This window comes from Centropristis striata, chromosome 13 (genome assembly GCF_030273125.1).
Source record: "Centropristis striata isolate RG_2023a ecotype Rhode Island chromosome 13, C.striata_1.0, whole genome shotgun sequence".
NCBI classification, from domain to species: Eukaryota; Metazoa; Chordata; class Actinopteri; order Perciformes; family Serranidae; genus Centropristis; species Centropristis striata.
Genome location: NC_081529.1, coordinates 3,811,101 through 3,832,581, shown reverse-complemented (window position 1 = coordinate 3,832,581; position 21,481 = coordinate 3,811,101). Strand labels below are relative to the sequence as shown.

The 21,481-nt window shown below is 37.3% G+C and overlaps 1 protein-coding gene across 1 annotated transcript in view; it reads left to right on the top strand.

The window, feature by feature from the left end:
• Positions 1 to 21,481, top strand: part of LOC131982901 (alpha-1,6-mannosylglycoprotein 6-beta-N-acetylglucosaminyltransferase B) — a 104,962-nt gene that overhangs the window by 68,747 nt on the left and 14,734 nt on the right. Inside the window, exons 9-15 of the mRNA XM_059347494.1 lie at positions 2,998 to 3,129; positions 6,933 to 7,066; positions 8,641 to 8,777; positions 18,226 to 18,228; positions 19,480 to 19,635; positions 20,418 to 20,564; positions 20,707 to 20,823. Of these exons, the coding sequence (XP_059203477.1) occupies positions 2,998 to 3,129; positions 6,933 to 7,066; positions 8,641 to 8,777; positions 18,226 to 18,228; positions 19,480 to 19,635; positions 20,418 to 20,564; positions 20,707 to 20,823 (826 nt within the window). The remainder of the gene's footprint in view (positions 1 to 2,997; positions 3,130 to 6,932; positions 7,067 to 8,640; positions 8,778 to 18,225; positions 18,229 to 19,479; positions 19,636 to 20,417; positions 20,565 to 20,706; positions 20,824 to 21,481) is intronic.

Here is a 21,481-nt window from a genome sequence, read left to right as displayed (position 1 = left end):
CATGCATGACTGGACTGTTTTTTTTGTTTGTTTTGTTTTGTTTTGTTTAGTTTAGTCTCTTTTTTACCTTTGTCAATTCTGTATTTTATTGCACTTCTATGTGAAGCACTTTGGTGCGGCTCAGCCGTCTGTAAATGCGCTATATAAATAAATTTGACTTTGACTTTGACTTTGAATTGTATAATGATCACATGGTTGTTGAGATATTTCAGTCTGGACCAAAGTTGTGGATCATTTACCAAACAGACTGACATTGTCAACCATAGCGACGGAGAAAAAAGACTGTTGACAATGCAAGAAAGAAGAAAAAAGGACTTTTGTGGCACTCTTAAAGCCACTTTCTGCACTAAGTGCTCAGATGGCATCATGACAAAGAAAGATTCAGCACAAGTAATGCTTGAAAGCAACCAACTGTCTGTCTATGTATGTGAAAGACGTGTGGTGAAATGAATCTGCTGCATTTCTCTGGTAATATGTTCCTTTTCACGTGTGAGTTAGAACAAGTTGTGCAGACAAATTGAGCAGCTCCCCGTCGCGAGACATTGCTGCCTGGTAGCGCTGAATTCTGTATTGTTCGGCTGAGTGGCTCAGCTGTCTTGCTGAGAACACAGATATGCTTCACGATGCAACCGGGCTCTTTTATTCTCCCTGTTTTCGACTCTCTCTTTCTCTGTCTGTCTGCAGATCAAACTAAAGACTTACAAGCACCTAACACACGCACACACATTTTTTTATTGGAATGGGAGAAATGGCATAGTCTTTTCAAGGGAAATGATCTACAGTGGTTATCTACTGCTCTGAGGGAGCATCCTTGCCTTTGTCTTCCTTTATTCTATTTCACATACAGTACAGGCCAATTTGGACACACCTTCTCATTCAATGCGTTTCCTTTATTTTCATGACTATTTACATTGTAGATTCATCAAAACTATTAATGAACACATGTGGAATTATGTACTTAACAAAAAAGTGTGAAATAACTGAAAACATGTCTTATATTCTAGTAAGCAAAGGGTGGTTACTTTGAGGAATCTAAAATACAAGACATGTTTTCAGTTATTTCACACTTGTTAAGTACATAATTCCATATGTGTTCATTAATAGTTTTGATGCCTTCAGTGAGAATCTACAATGTAAACAGTCATGAAAATAAAGAAAATGCATTGAATGAGAAGGTGTGTGTCCAAACTTTTGGCCTGTACTGAAAGTTTATTTGTTTATTTATTAAGGATCCCCATTAGCTGGTACCTTAGTAACCGGCTAGTCTTCCTGGGGTCCACAGGAACAGCACAGAAATACAGAAAAAACATATTCTCAATTTATCAAACATTTACAGGTAAGGTCAATCACAATAAACCTAAAAAGGGTAAGAAAAGGAAAGGTAAGAACAACATTTAAAAATGTACAGCTTGTATAAAATAAAATTTCACTTTCTTTTTAAATACCTGTTTACTTTCAGTGCAACAGAGGTAGTGAGGCAGATTATTCCACAGAGTAATTGCTCTATAGATAAAAGATCGCGATAAGGCCTGTAGGGGTATCTGGTTCAGATACACATTGCCTCCAGCAGGGGTACCAAAATATTTAGAGGTAAAGCTAATTTAGATCAATTTTGCTATCAGAAATTGACTAAATTTATATTTAATACTTTAAATGAATTAAAGTTACTCAGGGGCACCACCTATTCACTTAGGAATAGGAAAAGATAGCAAATCATAGTTAATCAGTCTCATAAAGTTAACAAATTATCAATTTGGAACATGGATTATTAATTATGAATATAATTATAATCAAATTACCTTATTAATATTTAGTAACGGTTGAAGGAATTTTGAGTTCTTTCCATAGCAGAGGTTAGCAAATCACTCATTCATGTGCAACATTAAAGGGAGAAGCATATTAATCCAAAAACATATTTATTCTAAATAAAGCAAAGCAAACAGAACACACAATAACTAATCTAAAAGACTATTTACAGTGGAAATGTGGATGAGAAAGATTGTGTAACAAAATGGCTGCCGAAAGGCGGTCATTTAAATGAATCAAAATGGCGGAAGCCCTTTTGTTCTTGAAGAACAATAGACCATGCGGTCTTGAAGGTCTATGTGTTGTTGGAAGCCAGATTAAAAGTATATTTCATGTGGATTAGTGTGTGAGCAAATCAAATGAGTTATAGTTAGTTTACATGTACAACTTGAGATATGTAGAGCAACATTAATCATACAACTTCAAGTGATCTAACTACACAAAATATCCCAACAAATATACTTAAACACACAACGGATCAACACCATTGATTAAAGCTTAACAAACTTGTTCTTGCTTACTAACTGCCCAGTACTGTACCACAGAGTCCAGAGTTGAAAGGGAAAGCAGAAATCCTTTTGGAGAAGAATCTGGTTCCTGGTTGGGTTTTGGTGGTTGTAGTGCTGGTTGCTGTTGGCTCCAGAAGCTTGGTGAGGGTCTCTGTGATTATGTCCAGTATAGATCACAGGCAGGAAACTTAGAAGCGTTGTGGTGGGCCCACTTGGTTTGGGTTTTCACCGGCCTTCCCTTAGAGCTGGAGACAGAGGGAAGATGTCTGATCTTCCTCCTGGAAGATCAGACCAGGACAGCAGGCATGCTGTTCTTCAGGGAGTCGAGAAGAGAAGAGAGAGGGGTGGCTGCAGGACACTTTTGTGTCTCAACCTGGAAGTTGTATTTCCTGTTGGTATCAGCCAATGAGACGCCTTTAGGTATCTCCAGATACCTGTGGGGGTGGGGGTCGTTTGTCTTTGTTTGGAGGGGGACAAAGAACGACCTCCATCTTGAAGCATGGAGAGAATTTGTTGACAATTCTCACTGAATTCAGTCTTTAATCCAAATGAATCTTCTGGAGTAGCTGTGAGCCCTACAGGCCTTTGTTCTGCTATGTGCTTCATCAGTGATTGTTTGTGTGCCACTGTACACACTTTTTGGCTCAGTTTGATGCTGAAAGTATATCTGACTTGTTTGCAGGTTTCTGGGGGTCCCTCCAGGAAGAGGAAGCTGCCCTCTGACAGGACCTCTGCCCTTTGACCTCATCTACACAGACTACCACGGCTTGCAGCAGATGAAACAGCACATGGGTCTGTCACTGAGGAAGCACAAGTCAGTGCAAGTTTGCTCTTTCTTACACACTAATTGCAATTTATATAGCCTTTGTTTACCAAGTTCAGTGTTTTGTTGCATCCATTTTTGTTTCCAGTAATTGCCTTTCTGATGAGATACTTCACTATCGGCTTATTGACTGGCTGGTGTAACAGGCTGGTAGACACTGGGCCGGTAACTTCACCGTGCATCAGCAAAACTCTTCCTCCGGGAGGATCCAATTTGGCCTCTTTACACAGCGATCTATCAATCACAAACTCTTTATATGTATCACTTAGGAACGTTGGAGTTAGTTGTCTGCTTATAATAAATGAGTTAGCCTGCACACAAGTGTATAGTTATGTACTACAATAAAACAAGCTCATGTTTTTGTAAATGCTAAAACAAACGAACCACAATTGCCGTTCCAGGCTCTTTTCTTTCCCTAAATTCAGTTTTTGTTCTTTTGTTTCCAGCTCGGCAGCAGCGGAGCAGTCACAGTGTAAAAGCAAATCCTTTGTTTTATTCAACCAAAGGCAAACAATGCAACTCTGGGAAGAAAATGTATTCATGAAAATGGAAAAGAGTCAAAGAAAACAATGAGAAACAGTGTGAAAATAATGATAATCATGTTTTATTACCGTGGTTCGATTATATTGTGCAGCTGTGTTTTTATTCAGCATTTTACTCTCAATTCATGAGGTGAGAAAGGTGCTGCATTCCTTAAATAACACATTTCACAATATTTGACCCTCATTCCCCTACGCTTTGACTTCTCTCAGATAAGGTTGCGGCAGGGCGGCCGTGAAAACCTCCGCTGATTCCAATCAGCGTCAGTCCAAGGTCAGCTGATCGACCAGCGCTCCTCAGCTGTCACAGAGTGAAAGACCAATACTTTAATTTCCTCCCTTGCCCTGACACTGATTAGAGTCAAGGCATTGATAAATCTCAGATTGGATTACATCAATTGATTTTTGACTTCCCGGTGTGAATATTCGCTGCTGATAAAGTGCTGATCTAATTCTTCTCTCGTTGTAAACTAATCGCAGAACGTCTCCTCTGCTCCGACCTGTTTCCTTCTCTTTGAGTTTGATCTGAGAGGAAACATATTTTAAGACGTTTCAGTGTTGATGCAGTCCAAGGAGTGTAATGTATTCCCTGCTGAAGAGTTGCCTTCACATTTATCAGAGAGAATTTTAAACATTTTCAAGTTTATCCAAACAGACTCGCTCACACAGTGAGAGTTTTGCATCTCCCTAACCCATAAGAACCCAGACCCAGTTATCCTTAAAGGATGTGTTCTATAAGTAGACCACATAGAACAGATTTCTGATGGTTTTTAAAAAAAAAAATACTACCCCTAAATGTCAAAGATCTGTGATGATACATATATGTTACATTGAGCGTTTATGGTATTTATGTTTATAATATTTCTTATTTTAAAATAGAAAAAACTCGACACATTTTCTGCTTACAGAGACACAAATTTGCCTTTTTCTTTGCATCTCCATAACATTTATCAAATTTGTGACTTTAATTTGTTCAAGAATTTTTGTCAGAACAAGTTATTAACGGATTAGGATTGTTAAATGGGTTTAAACTTAGCCTCGTAAAAATAAAAAAATAAAATTAGCTACTTTTTCACATTTCTGTTTCCAGTCACACCCACATTTTGGAGAAGTCACTTCCTGTCACATGACTGTCACCACACCAGGGTGTTGTGTATACGTCACTCAGGGATTTAATGAGTTAAGGTGAAGCAAAAAGCTGAATATGGGAGATTATAGAAGATTTAAAGTGTTTGTTACACAGGTGTCACCATGGGTTCTTATGGGTTAAAATCAGTTTCAGGGCTTTGACTTGTCCAGCTTGTGTCATGATGTGTTCCAGCAGAGGGCCCTGTGGTGGCTGTGAAACAAGGCTGTGATTTAAGCTTCAGACGTCTCACCTTGAGGCCTGTGTAAGCTCTGCTCAGTGAGGGGGGACTGGCAGGGGACATGGATATCCATCACCACTGACAGCTTTACAAACCAAGACTCTGACAACAAGACAGTTATAGCGTTGAGATAAACTCTCATAGCTCAAAATGAGGAAAGTGTTATATGAATGTCAGGTTTTTGACAGATGTCAGCATAAATGTAGCCTCACAAGACCAAAACACAAATACGAAATTAGTCTGGAACCTCTCAGTTCATTTTCGATTATCAACAAGTGAATGTAGTGCTGGGAGAAAAGTGACCAGGCCCACCTGATGTAGATGACTAATCATAACACAGTAGTACCAGCCAATCACAGCACACTAGGGCAGGGCTTGGCGGTGTGGAAATAAATCAAGGCAAAATGAGCTGGTATGAGGAAGTTGACCAAATCCTGTCTGAAGAACAGTAAACACATCTTTCTTTTGAAGAAATGTGCATTTTTTTCTTTTATTTAACAAACATATACCACTCAACAAGAAACTTTTAGGCAACCAAAAGTGAAAACACACTGTGAAAGGGTCAAAGTCCAAAGAGGGAAACACAAAGTGCACCTTGGTCCTAAAGCATATCCTGCTTTATCATCTATTTTACTCTAAATGGAACCATCATTTGCTAAATTAGCATCATGCTGCATTAAATAAGACATTAAACTAGCGACTGAGACCAAAAAATTAATTAAGAAAATGTTTACTGAGGGAATAAATCAAGTGAGAAGTAAGGTCATTTTCTCATAGACTCTTATACAATTTACCTCTTTTTGGAACCGGTGGAGTCTCCCCCTGCTGGCCAGTAGAAAGAATGGAGGTTGTCGCTTGAGTCCAGTTTTTTCACTACTGACACTTACTTTGATACTTTGGAGTTTTCCAAATCAACTGCGGCCATCTTGGTTGTTTTCCAAAATACCTCTTGTTGTTCTTCTTTACAGTCTTTGTCTAAAACACATTAAATTAAATAAACTGTTGTGATTGGCCTGGTATGTCTCAGGCTGCTGGAAGTCTGTCTGTAGTGGAGGGGGGCCTCTAAAATGTAAATTGGCCCTAGCATGATCTAGTCATAAAATACAGATTTATGACAACATTTCTGCATCTGAAATTAATCTTCTGGTTTCCAGCTTTCAGATGATGTGTAGCACTTTATTATTATTATTACTATTATTATACATTATATATCATATTATTTTATTTTATAATTATATTATTTTACTTATAATTACTTTATTTATATTTTTCATTTTATTTTATATTGTTTATTATTTATTATAACATATTATATTATATTATATATATTATATATTATATACTGTACTATTATTATTATTATATACCATCTCGTCACTATAGCATTGTTGCCATCACATCATCAGTATAATTACCTTCATCTTGTCAACCATCCTACCAACTGATCTGCTTTTTTTAACTTCTTAAGTGTCCTTGTTCTGTTCTATTCTGTGGTTTTTTCTATTGTTGTTTTTATTTATGCTACCTCAGTATTTTATTCTATTGTATTTTATTGTACTTGAATACCGGACTGCTGTGACAACCAAATTTCCCTTCGGGGATGAATACAGTAATCTATGTATGTATGTATCTATGTATCTATCTATCTATCTATCTATCTATCTATCTATCTATTATGTGACAATACTGTTGAGCTGATAATTTCCTTAAAAAGACAAAAAAATGGGTCTATGTGGGTCTCCAAAGGTTGAAATCAACCAATCTAGGTGGAATTGTTTTTCTTTCTTTTTTTGCTGTTTGTCTCTCAATCGGGGGAGACTGTATCATTTGAAAGCAAGAGATAACTTTGATCTAATTCTAGCTCAGCCTGTTTCTTATTTCGTCCCAGGTGCCACATCCGAGTGATTGACACCTTTGGCACTGAGCCTGCTTACAACCATGAGGAGTACGCCACTCTGCACGGCTACAGGACCAACTGGGGCTACTGGAACCTTCACGGCCAGCAGTACATGACCATGTTCCGTACGTAGGCTTTCATTTCTCTAACACAGAAGTTGTCAACCTGATCTCACAGAAATCCGTGAAATAGCCACGGATTTCGCTTAACTCAAAATCCGTGGAATAGCCACGGAATCGCTCAAATTTCCGTGAAACTGACACGGATTTCGCTACATTGCAAGTTAATGACAGTCATATCCCGTGGCTATTCCATGGATATTTTTTCCTATTGGTTTGTTCCAAGTCACGTGACTTTCAAGGTCCCAGCAGTCAGAACAAAAAACATGGCGGACAGTTCTCTCATTTTTAGTGAAAAATCAATATTTTGACTTAGTTTCTGCATAAAAATGGATTTTGATCACATTTCTTTTTTTATATATATATCTTTATTGGGTTGTCAGGACATAATACATATTCAATCAGAAAAGGTACAATTCACCCATTTTTCCCCCTTTTAGAACAACCCCCCGCCCCCCGAACCAGAGAGTTACATTCACATAAAATAAGCAAAAAACAATAAATAGTAATGATAATGAGAAAATACAACTTTTGATCACATTTCTAGTGAGAAATATATGTTTTATTTTCTAAATCTTCACTCAGTGAATGTACACAATCACTTTGTGTGTTGGAATAGCCACAGGATATGACATTAACTTGCATTGTAGCGAAATCCGTGTCAGTTTCACGGAAATTTGAGTGATTCTGTGGCTATTCCACGGATTTTGAGTTAAGCGAAATCCGTGGCTATTTCACGGATTCCTGTGAGACCATGTTGGTTTTGATTCACGTTGGTCTGTTTTCATCTGACTGAGAGTGCGAGCAGACTGTGCGAGTTTACAAAATCCTCAGACCAGAACGGACGAAGCTTCGGGCCACGAGCAGGTCAGAGAACTCGTTCGGAGCAGCTGCGGCCCCAAACAGATGCCTAAAGCCACCTGCTGTGACTGAGCACGTACACACACAGAAATGTACAAAACACAAGCATTCATGCCACTTTTGGTTAAATTGGTGACAGAAGAAACTGTGTAGTCTCGGATTAATTCAGCGTCAATCGGCAGCCCGCTGTTTCCAAAATACTTGCCGTTATCACAAAGCCCGACGCTGTGAAAGATGTCAGCTTTCATCTCGGGTTTGAAAAGTGACTGCAAATACTCTTTCTTTCTCCCGACCACTTGACGTCTCCCTGCTGTAGTATATTTCCTTTGTGTGTGCTACCATTCACACCGTTTTGTGTCCTGAAAATTGAAAGCTGCGGCACATTAAGCTGCAAAATCTTTGAAGGTTCAAACTTTAGCAGAAGAAGAAAGTCATTCTGTCTCATTGTTGCTGTCCAATGAAAGTCAACCAATCAGAGGATTTGAATGCAAATAGACTTTTCAACTGATGAACTTAGCTGTGGCAGCGTTTTACCACACTACAACAGTATTTCATAATAAAACATTATGCATTTCAGCTTTACAGCACCCCCAAGGTTCCTCTTTTGTTCTGTATTCTCTACATGCACAGCAGCCTGGATCTCCTTAATCACATTTTGTTGAGACATGGAATTGGACTTGTAACATTGCATTGCCAATTGCTTTGTTTGTCCTTGACAGCCCACACTCCAGATAACTCTTTTATGGGTTTTGTTGCGGAGGAGCTGAATGAGACGGAGCGGCTGAACATTCAGCGGAACAAGGTTAACAATATGGCTGTCGTCTACGGCAAAGAAGCCAGCATGTGGAAGGTCAGTGTGACAGAAAAGCCCCTGCATGAAACTGTTGATAAAGGCAGTTTTTGTAGCATGTTTCTGATTTGTGGGAGGGAAAGAAAGTTCAGTTTCAACGATACCAACTGAAGAACCTCTGATCTATAATGTGTCTGTGTCATATTAAAGAGAAATCAGAGTCAAAGTAACAAAGAACCCGACATGATCCTGTAAAATGTAATGCTGCCTTGTGCTACTATGGGTTTAAATCAAACCAACCGAGGGTGTCTAGGCATGTCTCCAGCGCCCGGGGCTGGTCGGGGGCGGCAAAAGGGCCTTTCTGTGTGGAGTTCGCATGTTCTCCCCTTGTCCCCCGAGGTTCCCCTTACAGGGACCTCTCACAAAAACATGCAATGAAAAAAAAAAGCTCTTATTCTTTTCTCTTCTTTTCTTCTTTAACATATAGCACTCCTTTAGCGATGACAGTTAGCTGTTAAAGTTATGTACTTACTTGATTCCTATGGTCTGTGTAGTACCATCAGGTTGAATGCACTTATTGTAAGTCGCTTTGGACAAAAGCGTCAGCTAAATGACATGTAATGTAATGGTCGCTATGGCTCCTCCCTCTGGTCGGTCGGGTATAAATGGTTGCTTACAAAAATCATGGGATAAAAATTAAATTAAATGAATAAATAAACCAAACCAACCTAAACGATAGAATAGACTGTATGTTATTACCACCCATAACAACACAAATATTGTATTTTTTACTCCATTACATTTAGCTTACAGCTTTTGTTACTTTTGACATGAAAATCATGAAAAATTCAAAGTGATAAGATGTTGGGCTTTTTATTTAAACATCCTAACAGTATATTAAGTCGTTAAAATGAGCCGAATCTTGAGGAAATTAAAATGCTGTTTACATAAATACACAAATACAAATAATCTGATAATATATTTGGACTAAATATAACAATGTGAGTGGGTCCATTCTGCATAACGAGTACTTTTTCTTTTGATACTTTAAGTACATTTTTATGCTGATACTTTTCTAGTTTTACTTAAGTAAGTTTTAAATGCAGGACTTAGTTGTAGTGGAGTAATTTCACAGTGTGGTATTAGTACTTTTACTGAAGTAAGGGAGCTGAATACTTCAACCATTGCCAATGAAGACAGAGCCGTAGTAAGTTTGATCGTTTACTGTCACACTTCTTCATTAACATGTTGGTGAAAACGGTGTATTTTAACTTAAACATTACAACAAACACTGTAAACATGATACACATTGCTGCCTGCTTGTATATAATTGTAAATGAAAACACTTTTAACTTAATTTATCAAATACATTAATTTATGAAATCACTGCTTATATATAAACATGTCAAATGCAAATCAAACTTACGGCATTGCCTCTATGATGCTTCAGAGTGGATGTGCAGATTCATGCAACACACGTCTGCCTTCCTTTGTTCCAGTCAAACAGGAAGTAACTAAACAGGAAGTGACTAAATAGGAATTGATCCCAGAGGAAGTGACTAAACAGGATATGACATCATAATATTAAGTAAACAAATAATACAGTTACAAAATCATCCACCTCTTGTTTCTAACTGAAATTAAATACCAATAAATTATCTAAAGTAAACATTACAAAAAGCCTTAAAGGCGACACAGGTGGGATTCACTATTTAAACTCCACATCGCCATCAATCATTACTACTACATCAGCAAGATTGTGACAGAGGACAGTCCAAAACGTAAATATGAGTCGTATATTCGTGCCTGTTCAAACGCCCTATATTGTCATTTTTGAGAGGAGACCAGTCTTTTTTTTTTCAACAGTATTTTTTATTGAAGTTTCAAGTGCATCTCAAACTTTATGTCGAATATACAAACATTTTCATTTATATCCCCTCGAACATACATTCATTCACACAGACAAAGAAAATGAGTAAATAAAATGGACAGTGACAACATACATCAAACTAATGCAAAATAAGTACTAAAATGAAATAAATAAGACTAAAGTGGAGCAAAATAAAAAATAAAAATGAAATAAAATAAAAGGCAGGATCATTTCATAACCTGTTGTTCAGTCAGTGTTATCCGTTTCATTGGTCAAGAATGACATAAATGATTCCCAAATCCAAGCGAACTCCTCCTGTTTACCTTTAACAATGTATGTCAATCTCTCCAGTCATCAACTCCTTCTTCCATATTGCCATTGATGGTGGTTCTACATTTTTTCAATATAGTGCAATCACTCTCCTTGCATGGAGAAGTCCAAAGTCGATCATTTTTTATTTCCTCGTATTCCGAGTATACAGTCTGTTGACGTCAATGGAATGCTGCACTTAACCATCTGTGACAAACATTTAACAACATTTCCCCAAAATACCAAAATCTTAGGGCATTGAGAGGAGACCAGTCCTGTTTAAATCTGTTATCAGAGAGCAACAGGACATTTCACATCTCTTACGAGAAGCTTTCTCTTGAATGGTTTCCATGCGGCTCTAGGGAAGATGTCCTCTTTCCACACTTCACTAAGAACACACTAAGCCTCTGAAATAACAGATTTTCAAGAGATAATGAGTCCCATTCCTCATGCTGTATGTCATGCACCCTAGGGAGTAACCATACATCATATTTATCATATTGTATAATTCCTTACACTGCTATTATGAGGTGAAGTGTAGGGCCAATGTTATGTCTTCAACATCCTGCTTAGAGTTTAAATTCAGTACTTGTATACAAAATTAGTGAAAATTGCACTGTAAAAATTACTTAGGATGAACTAAAGGTATAAAAGTATGGTGGGACACCTTCACTTTCACATTCACATTATTCACTCATATCATTGGTTTATGACATTACCAATGTATCCATTACTCACCCCGTGTTATCTTGGATTCTTGAAGAAAACTTTGTTTTTCACACATGCCTCCACTCTCACACAACTCCTGCAGCATAATACAAATCATATTTATGCAAGCATGTGCTCAATAAACAAACATGCACTGTAAAATGTAATTGATCTAACTTTTTTTTTGAAAGTAACCTTAACTTATTTCCTCTTACTTTCTTAATTTTCCTGAATTAAACTTAGTTGAGAGTTTTTTCTGGTGAGGAATGTAATTAAACTCATCTGCTTTCAGTAAACTTTAATTAAAAGTGTGGAGGAACATAAATAAAACCCAGAGTTTTCCTATAATTGTCATATTGTAGCCACGGCATGCATTTCCCATCATGCCTTGTGCTCGAGAGAGTGTTTTTGTTGTTTTATTGTACAAAATACAAGTGTTTGTTAGTGTTAGTTCAGTAAAATGTCATTTTTGTGTTGCTTTATATAGTTGTAACCATTAGTGAGGTGGCTGTTACATTTCTTGTCTCCAGCTGTATTTGGCTGCTGTTTTTGAAGTCTTGTCCTCTGTTCTGAGTGTCATTAAAAAGGTTGACATCACTGAGAGCAGCTTTGTGTCTCTCCGTCTGCGCGGCTCGCCACATCAATGGGACCGACACTCTTCCCTTCAAACTGTTGTCTCTTCTACTGAAGTGAAATTGTTACGGCTATTTCTTTCTTGATATTTTCCTGGTAAAGTGAATGCTTCGACATGTTAGGATTACCTTTTGTATAATGAGTACTGTTTACTTGATGTAACTCAGATCTTTAAGTTGACATTTTGTAGTCAACCTAGTTCAGGGGGCTGCAAACTTTACTAACAAAAGAGCCATTGTTTGCCAAAAAAGGAGAAAAAATGTCGGGATGGAGCCGCAAACCTTATTTTGAGCCTTACAATGAAGTTAAAATAGCCTACTCAGTCTAAATTAGCCTTACAACATTACTAATAGCTCATAACAAGCATTTATTAATGTTTTCATGAGAAATATCTCAGGAGATTCGGAATTGAAATCTCGCCTAGCTAGAAAAACTCAAAACAAAACTTTTTTTTTTTTATTTTAAAAAAGGCCTAAAAACCTTTCTTTTTAGAAAAGCCTTTTATTAAATGTAACATTGTGCTTTGGCCTTTTAACCTGTTTTTAATCTTGTTGTACTCTGTAGCACCTTGAGATTGCTTTTAACAATGAAAAGTGCTTTACGAATAAAATCTATTATTATTATTAGAAAATGTAGAGGTTAAGGCGCCAGGCTGTAGACTGAAGTCTTGTAAGCCAGTAGTTCTCAACCTTTTTGAGTCGCGACCCCCGCTCACTTAACAGAGTCTCACACGCACAGTTCAGATCACCCAAAAAAGAAACAAAATTACCAAAAAAAGACACAAAATGACTAAAAAAAAGGAAACAAAATGACCAAAAAAAGACCCCAAATGACTAAAAAAAGACACAAAAAGACCAAAAAAAAGAGGACACAAAATGACAACAATAAAAAGAATTAAAAAAAACAAAATGACCAAAAATGTTGTGTTCAAATGATTTGGCGACCCCCAGAAATCATCTCGCGACCCCAATTGGGGTCCCGACCCCAAGGTTGAGACTAGCTGTTGTAAGCTACGATGCACATTTTAGTTGATTTTTTAATGATATACATTAGCCTCACATTTTTACAATTAAAGAATACAAATTCCAATGGGCTGACGCCAATGATAAATAAATATAAAAATGTAAAGAAAAGTGTAATTTATTTGTCACGGCCACTGCAAATGGCCTGAAGAGCCCCATGTGGCCCCGGAGCCTCAGGTTGCCCACCCCTGACCTAGTTAATGATTCTGAGTTAACTGAACACAGTTCTTTAAGTTTTAACAACTTAAAATGGATTATGAACTTGGAAATTTTGAAGGAATTGATGTCTTCAGTTCTTGTAAAAGTAAAAGTTTACAGTTTATGCATTTTCGCTAAAATCGTACAATTTAAGATACACCACCACTGTTTCATGCTTGTGTAGGCACACTTCTGTGCTGGGTAATACTGCTCAAGTTATGTGAGAGTTTGTAAACAGATGTTTTCAATCAATCAATCAAACTTTATTTATATAGCGCTTTTCATACATATAAATGCAACTCAAAGTGCTTTTGTTTTGATCTGTTATCTGTTTTGATATAGTCTTGCTTTGCTTAAATGCTGCCTCCATTTAGTTTAGTTCATCGAGGATGAATATGTTTTTTTAATTTTTCAGTCACTGTGGAGGCATGCAAGAAAAACAAAACAAAGAGTTCAGAGTAACACAGAATAAATAACTGATATACAAGTGGTAATTTATTTAACTCTGTAAACTTTAGATTCAGTGTGACACCTGAGTGTCCATCACAAATATACATCTATAAATATGCTTAGAAATCATAGAAAAAAGGAACTCTGTAACTCTAACTCTTTTCTCATAAATCTGATACTTTTTTTCTCGTAGATTTGCTACTTTTTTCTCATGAATCTGCGACTTTTATCTAGCATATTTGCCACTTTTAATCTCGTAAATCTGCAACTTTTTTCTTGCAGAATTGCCACTTTAAATCTCGTTAATCTGCGACTCAAAATATTACCCCCTCCCCTGGATTAGTATTTTTATTTTTTTTCATACTTTGCCCTAATACGCCGCCATAAGAACCTGCCTGAGAATCATTGTGATTTTAAGTTTTATTCAGCATGGAAGTTATCCTGTGATAGTTGTCTGTACACCCATGGGTTCATTGCAAACAGGAGCTGCTAGTTGCTCATTCTGCATACTTTTAAATCTGCCAATTTCCCAAAATATTACCAAATATAGGCGAAAAGCAGAGCTCAAGTTGTAGCCCATACAGGTAAAATTATACTTCCTGTTTAGTATCACACTTTGAAAACATGTGACTCAAACAACGGATTGATAGAATGATTGTTATAATGGTTGCATTCATGAGGTTCTTTCAGTCCGATAAAATCAGAATCAGTGGAAAGTTTGCAGAACTTTTCAATATCACTGAGCAAATCTTCACAACATGCACGACGCCCACTAGTTGTTAAGTTTCCTCCAAACCAGATCGTCCTCCAGGACTCTAGCCCGGATATATGCTGGTAGAGGAACAATCATTTATGTTTAGAGTAAATTCTCCCTTCGAGCTACTGGCATGATTTCCCGTTCTAAGTGTAACTTTGAAGTGTTTTGCAGCCTCCCACAAGGTTTAGTTCACTTCACTGACTGCAGCTTTGTTCCTACACCGACATAACATTCCCTGTTTCTCAGAACGACTCGAGCTGCAGCGTAACATTTGTGTATCTGACAGATTGTGAGTTTGTAAAAGCTGGTAGTGTTTGGGTCTCTCCAGACAATGAATCCCCGCTCATTGAGTGCGGTCTCTTCCTTCACCATTTGAGGCTCACATGAGAGAGTTGGGGCATGTTGAGGTCCTCTGAGAGGAAAATGACTAATACTTTATGTCATATTTTCTTTTTCCCTCTGCACCGCTCTACTACACTTCCCTCCTCTCCATACTTGTGTTCTTACCGTGTACTATCCTGTATGATGCATCTTTGATGGATCCACACAGCTTCAAGTAAGTTCACCTGCTTATCACAGGTATCATTGATTCTCCGAATATCCCAAAAAGATTTTTCCTACACTTTTTGTTGCATGAAAATGTTTATTCAACTTCAGTTGTGGGTGACATGGTGTTTTAGTCTTTTTGGTCATTTTGTGTCTTTTTTGGTCAATTTGTGTCTTTTTTTGGGTCATTTTGTGTCTTTTTTAATGATTTTGTGGTCAATTTGGGCATTTTTTGGTCATTTCGTGTCTTTTTTTGGTCATTTTGTCTTTTTTGGTCATTTTGTGTCTTTTTTGGTCATTTTGTGTCTTTTTTGGTCAATTTGTGTCTTTATTTCGTTATTTTGTGTCTTTTTTATCATTTTGTGGTCAATTTGTGCCTTTTTTGGCCATTTTGTGTCTTTTTTGGTCATTTTGTGTCTTTTTTGGTCATTTTGTGTATATTTTTAGTCATTTTGTGTCTTTTTTTGGTAATTTTGTTTCTTTTTTGGGTGATCTGAACTGTGTGTGTGAGATTGTGTTCAATGAGCGGGGGTCGCGGACAACATGCATGTTAAATTGGGGGTCGCGACTCAAAAAGGTTGAGAACTACTGATATAGATGGACATACTTTTCAGAGGCCAACATTTCCATATTAAGCATACTTTTTTAAATTGGTCTTTGTAATATGCAGAAAAATTTTGAGATACTGAATTTTAGGTCCTCATTAAATGCAAGCCATAATCATTATAATTAGAGAAATTAAATAAATTAAGACATGAAATGTTTCATTGTGTGTGTAATGGATCTATATACTGTGTTATTTCAACTTTTTGAAATTAATTACTAACATAAATAAACTTTTCTATGATATTCTAATTTATTGAGATGCACCTAATGAAAAAGTGGAGGAAAAGTGATGCATGCTAACAGACGCTATTTTATGTAAAATTTTATTTTATGGCCCTTTTTTACTTGGAAACGTATGCAGAACAGGCTTACTATATAATAGAATGTTAATTGAATACAGGCATATATATTTTACGTTGCCTTTTATAAGAAGGAACTCCAACTTTAAATGGCAATTCGGAAATTTTACAGTTCCAAGTCGTCTGAAATGCAGCATATGGGCCAAGCGGGAACTTGTAGCGAGAGAATCACTGCTGAAAATATTTAGTGGGTGACATAATATGGGACATTTTACTTTTTTGCCAAAAGAGTGCCAGCCGAGCGATTCTCATTGAAAAACTTATCCATGCATTTATTTTTAGTAGGTTGGATTACTGCAATGGCATCTTCACAGGTCTTAACAAAAAATCAATCAGGCAGCTGCAGCTGATCCAGAACGCTGCCGCCAGAGTCCTCACAAACACAAGGAAACTGGACCATATTACACCGGTCCTTAAATCACTACACTGGCTTCCTGTGAGTCAGAGGATAGATTTTAAAATCTTACTGCTGGTCTACAAAGCTCTGAATGGTCTCGGACCAAATTACATGCTTGATCTGCTCCCTCTCTATGAAGCATCCAGACCCCTTAGGTCATCTGGAGCTGGCTTGTTGCGTGTCCCAAAAACAAGAACTAAGCGGGGTGAGGCAGCTTTCAGTTATTATGCTCCTCACCTGTGGAACAAACTACCTGTAGATCTGAGGTCTGCCCAAACGGTCAGCTCCTTTAAATCAGGACTAAAAACACTATTGTTTACTGAAGCGTACTCTTAACTTTAACACTTATCTGCTCTACTCTACTGCCCTTACTTTTTAACTACACAATGTTTGACTTGTGCTTTTTATTATTTTATCTTTTTTTTATCCTGCTGTATCTTCCCTGTTTCAATTGACTGTTTTTACTGTTTTCAATTGTGTCTTACTGTTTTTAATATGTATGTAAAGCACTTTGAATTACCTTGTGTTGAATTGTGCTATACAAATAAACTTGCCTTGCCTTGCCTTGCCTCATTGGACTGAATAGATGCTATCATTACGTCCGGTATCCAAAGCCAAAGTTTGTCCTGTAGCAAACAGATTCTTTATTCAGTTGAGTTATCTGTTCATAGAAATGAATCAGTGCCTAACTTTTGAATGTCAAGTCAGGAAAAATATGTTTAAAAATATCAGACTTGTTTACAGTGACTTCAAATAATTAAAATATCTCCCAACATCTAGATCTATTACTAAAATATGAACCGCTTCTTTAATGTAGCAGAGAGGAGCATCATATGAAATAAATAACCTTCAAACAGATTTAGATGAATGAATGAATGAAGTCTGGAAGGTTTGCCACTTCTTCTTTTCACTATAAAACTGGTCACAACTGTAATTTGTTGAAACTCACATGAATCAAAAAAACATTTGAGTTTCAAAAGATTTTGGGAGAAATATTACTTGAAGTAGAAGAAAGTGTCTTTTCATCTCGATGTTGCTCGAAGATATTAAAACGGCCCAAGATGAAAAATGAGGAATAACACTCAAATGACATTTATAAATGATTTATGCCTGGAAGACATGGCATTAGTGAATAATTTATCAAATTCCTCCAGAAACGCTTTTTAAGATAAACTAATTCAGTTTTGCGTCAGTGAAATGATTCAAGCAAATTGTGTCCATGGGCCAACACACAATATATACATTGATTTAAGTCTGTGTAACTTCACAGGTAGGACAGTCACCAGTTACTAAGATAATGACGTCAGTGTTAACAAGAGCACACTCAGCTCATTAGATTTCCTCAACTTATTACTATTCACCAATACTCGCCCTCTACAACACCTCTGGGTTTTTCTCCTCTGCCCTTTAAGAGTGGTTGTGTGTCATACTGATGGATCTATTCAAATCATTTCACTGGTCATAGTGGTGTCAGTGCTGCAGAACAGACTTCACAGTGAGTAAAGTAAATATAGGATGATGCATAACAAGAAAATGAAAAAAATAAAAACACAGCTGGCATCAGATATTCTGTCTGTGCAGTCCAATGAGGCAGTTGGCTCAATGTTAATGCAATCAATTAATAAATACTGTCTTTAACTTTAAACTAAATCACCATAGCAAGTGCTGCTTCAAAGATTTCCCACTCTGGTTTGAATTAGTAGTGTTTTGTTTTTTTGTTTTTTTGAAAACTTTTATAGACATCTGCTCTTTGTTTTCAAAGCAACAGAGGATGGATAACAGCTCTATAAAGTTGCCAAATAATCCGTCCAAACTTTCATATGTCAAGGGCAACAGTCTTAGCACGGCAACCACATGCCAACACAAAGTGAGCAGTCAAAAGGCTCAAGCGACACCATACACTGCAAAAAAGCCAACTTGTATTTTTTGGCCTAAAACAGTGATTTAACTTGGTAAAACTTGGAAATATAAATTACTGACATTCAGGGCAACAAAGGAAGCCAGTTGTCTGCTCAAAAACAAGTTGGTGAGTTGTTGTTACTTATATCTTTAAGTTGGGGTTCAAAACAAGGGACAATAGTTCTGCTAACTCTTATTTCTTTGTTGTAAAATTTGGTCATTAGCGAAAGCTAGCGGCTAACTGATGCTATCGGCACTACTTGTTACAGCTACAAGAGTAGCCATTAGCGTATCAATGCTAACTCAAAATTGTGGTCACAACATTAGCTGACATTCATATCAGAGTACTATATAATACTAATCAGAGTTGAGCAAACTCAAAAACAAAACTTAAAATATTTAGTTTAATTGTCCAACTTAAAATTTGATCGAAGTTTGTTGCCTTGAAATTTTGAGTTCACCCAACTTTTCTTTTTTTGCAGTGTAGGGATCTGTTGCTCTGAGGAAAAATGACATAGTCCCACCTTTGTAGTGGTTACTTTACATTGCCCATTTTTAAAGGACCTGTATTGTAAAAAGTGATATTTGTCATACGTCTGTTTTGATTATAGTGCAGGTCTAGGTACATACAAATACTGTGAAAGTATCAAAATGCTCAGTACATGGACAAATGCACTCAGCCGATATTAGAAACTGTGCCTTTAAATGACTCTGGAAGGTTGAAATGTCACAACAATACAATATATAGGCAGACATTGCAGATGCAAAAGACTATGAAACACTGACCAATCAGAGCAGACTGGCTTTGCGGAGGGTGGCTTAAAGAGACAGGCACTAAAACAGAGCATTTCAGACAGAGTGAAAACAGGTATGGACAGTAGGGGAAAAATATATATATTTCAAAGCATGTGAACATGAACTACTAGAAAAAAAATATACAAATATAAACCTGAAAATTAGAAAAATGTGTCCCCTTTAAGTGTCTAACTTATTTTGCACCTGTACGTCTCAAAGGGAAAGGAAAAGTTTCTGGCCATTCTGCATCGCTACATGGAGATCCATGGGACAGTTTACTATGAGACGCAGCGTCCCCCAGAGGTGCCCGCCTTCGTCAAGAACCACGGTCTGCTGCCTCAGCAGGAGCTGCAGCAGCTCCTCAGAAAGGCAAAGGTGAGAACATCACTGAGGCTTTCATCAGCGTACATACACTACTGGTCAAAAGTTTTAGAACACCCCAATTTTTCCAGAATTTAATTGAAAATTATGCAGTTTAATGTCTCAGTGTACTCTGAAATTAATGCACATTTGCACATTTAAAATTCTTTATTAATCTTTATTTAAAAGATTCAAAATCACATTTTATGTTGGACTAAAGGACAAAAAAAAGACACAAAATGACAAAAAAAGACACCAAAAGACACAAAATTACTAAAAAAAAAGACACAAAATGACTTACAAAGACATGAAAAGAATTAAAAAATGGACAAAATAGCCCAAGACTCCATAGAGTTAAGTTGTTAACCCATTTCTTGTTCCCTGAAAAAGGCCTACTTGTATAATTCTGAAATGTACATTATTTTTCAGTTTTGGTTAACCTTACCTTTTTTTATTTACCTCTGGCAGTTCACCACTTACCTTTGGACCCTTTCAAGCTGTTCATTTGACTTGAACTGCTTGAATTTCAATAAAAAACTGGAAAAATTGGGGTGTTCTAAAACTTTTGACCGGTAGTGTACATAATACATAAACTCATAGTAGTGCTGCAGACCCAGAATTGAGTTCATGTTGTTGCACTTCCAGTTCTCTTATCTCAAAGCCAATGGATAAAACAATTTGTTAATGTTTATGTGCTTTTTGGATTGAGTTAAGACTTGGACAAGTTTTGACTGGGATATAAGCAGCTCAATGGATAAAGTCATGATCTCCCCCTCCTTTTTTATTTCCCTGTCAAGCTGTTCATTGGGTTCGGCTTCCCCTACGAAGGTCCCGCCCCTTTGGAGGCCATAGCCAATGGCTGCATCTTCCTACAACCCAAGTTTAATCCCCCTCACAGCTCTCTCAATCATGACTTCTTCAGAGGGAAGCCCACCTCCAGGAAGGTAGATGCACTTGTCTTTATCTCAGCCATGAGGATGATCGACGGCACTAATAATAGCAAACAAATATGCACTGAGTACACATGCTTTGACTTCAATTGCTGTTTTAATGTGATTGTGAATATTTCCCATTTATTCCCCCCAGGTGTCCTCTCAGCATCCCTATGCAGAGCAGTATATTGGCAGGCCGCACGTCATCACCATTGACTTCAATAACTCTGAAGAGTTTGATGCGACCATCCGTGAGATCATGAGGATCAATGTATGTTAATTTATTGGTCTTTACCATCCAAACTCAGCGGCACTCATTCAACAAAATAATGGGCTTTTAATATTATAGCCTTCCACAGTAGACTTTACACTGCTGCATAATGATGATAATAATAATAGTTTGCTCTTGCACGGCTTATAGTCTGCTCTGACCCAGTTTCAAAGACCTCAGCCTTTAATAGAGCTCTTAATCATGGCTTCCTGCATAACAGCAAAATGCTTAGCTGGCTCTCTCTCCGCTCTCCGCGCTGCTAATTGCTTGAGATATTGAGCGGCTCAGTAGGTAAACTGTGCCCACACCTGGGTTTTACATGGCAGCCTTCCAGAGGCCAGCCCCGCAGACAGAAAGCATTGCCTGCAGCAGATCATATTAATCAATCACGCTGTGCTCAATCTGTCACCAGAACAGCACCAAGCCACAGCCAAGCCTCTCACAGTGCCAAGACGCATGTGTGTCGCTACCTGCCAGGTGTGTTAAATAGACCCTGTGTTTCCTGCTGATAGAGGCAGAATGAAGTACCAGTTGTGGCCCTGGTAAGTGTTTAAAAAGTGGATCCCATGGAAGGAGAAACAGTACCAATCACAAAGGTTGACTGGGCAAATTTAACCTTCCAACACAAAGATTAAAATAGACAGAAGTTTAATTTATG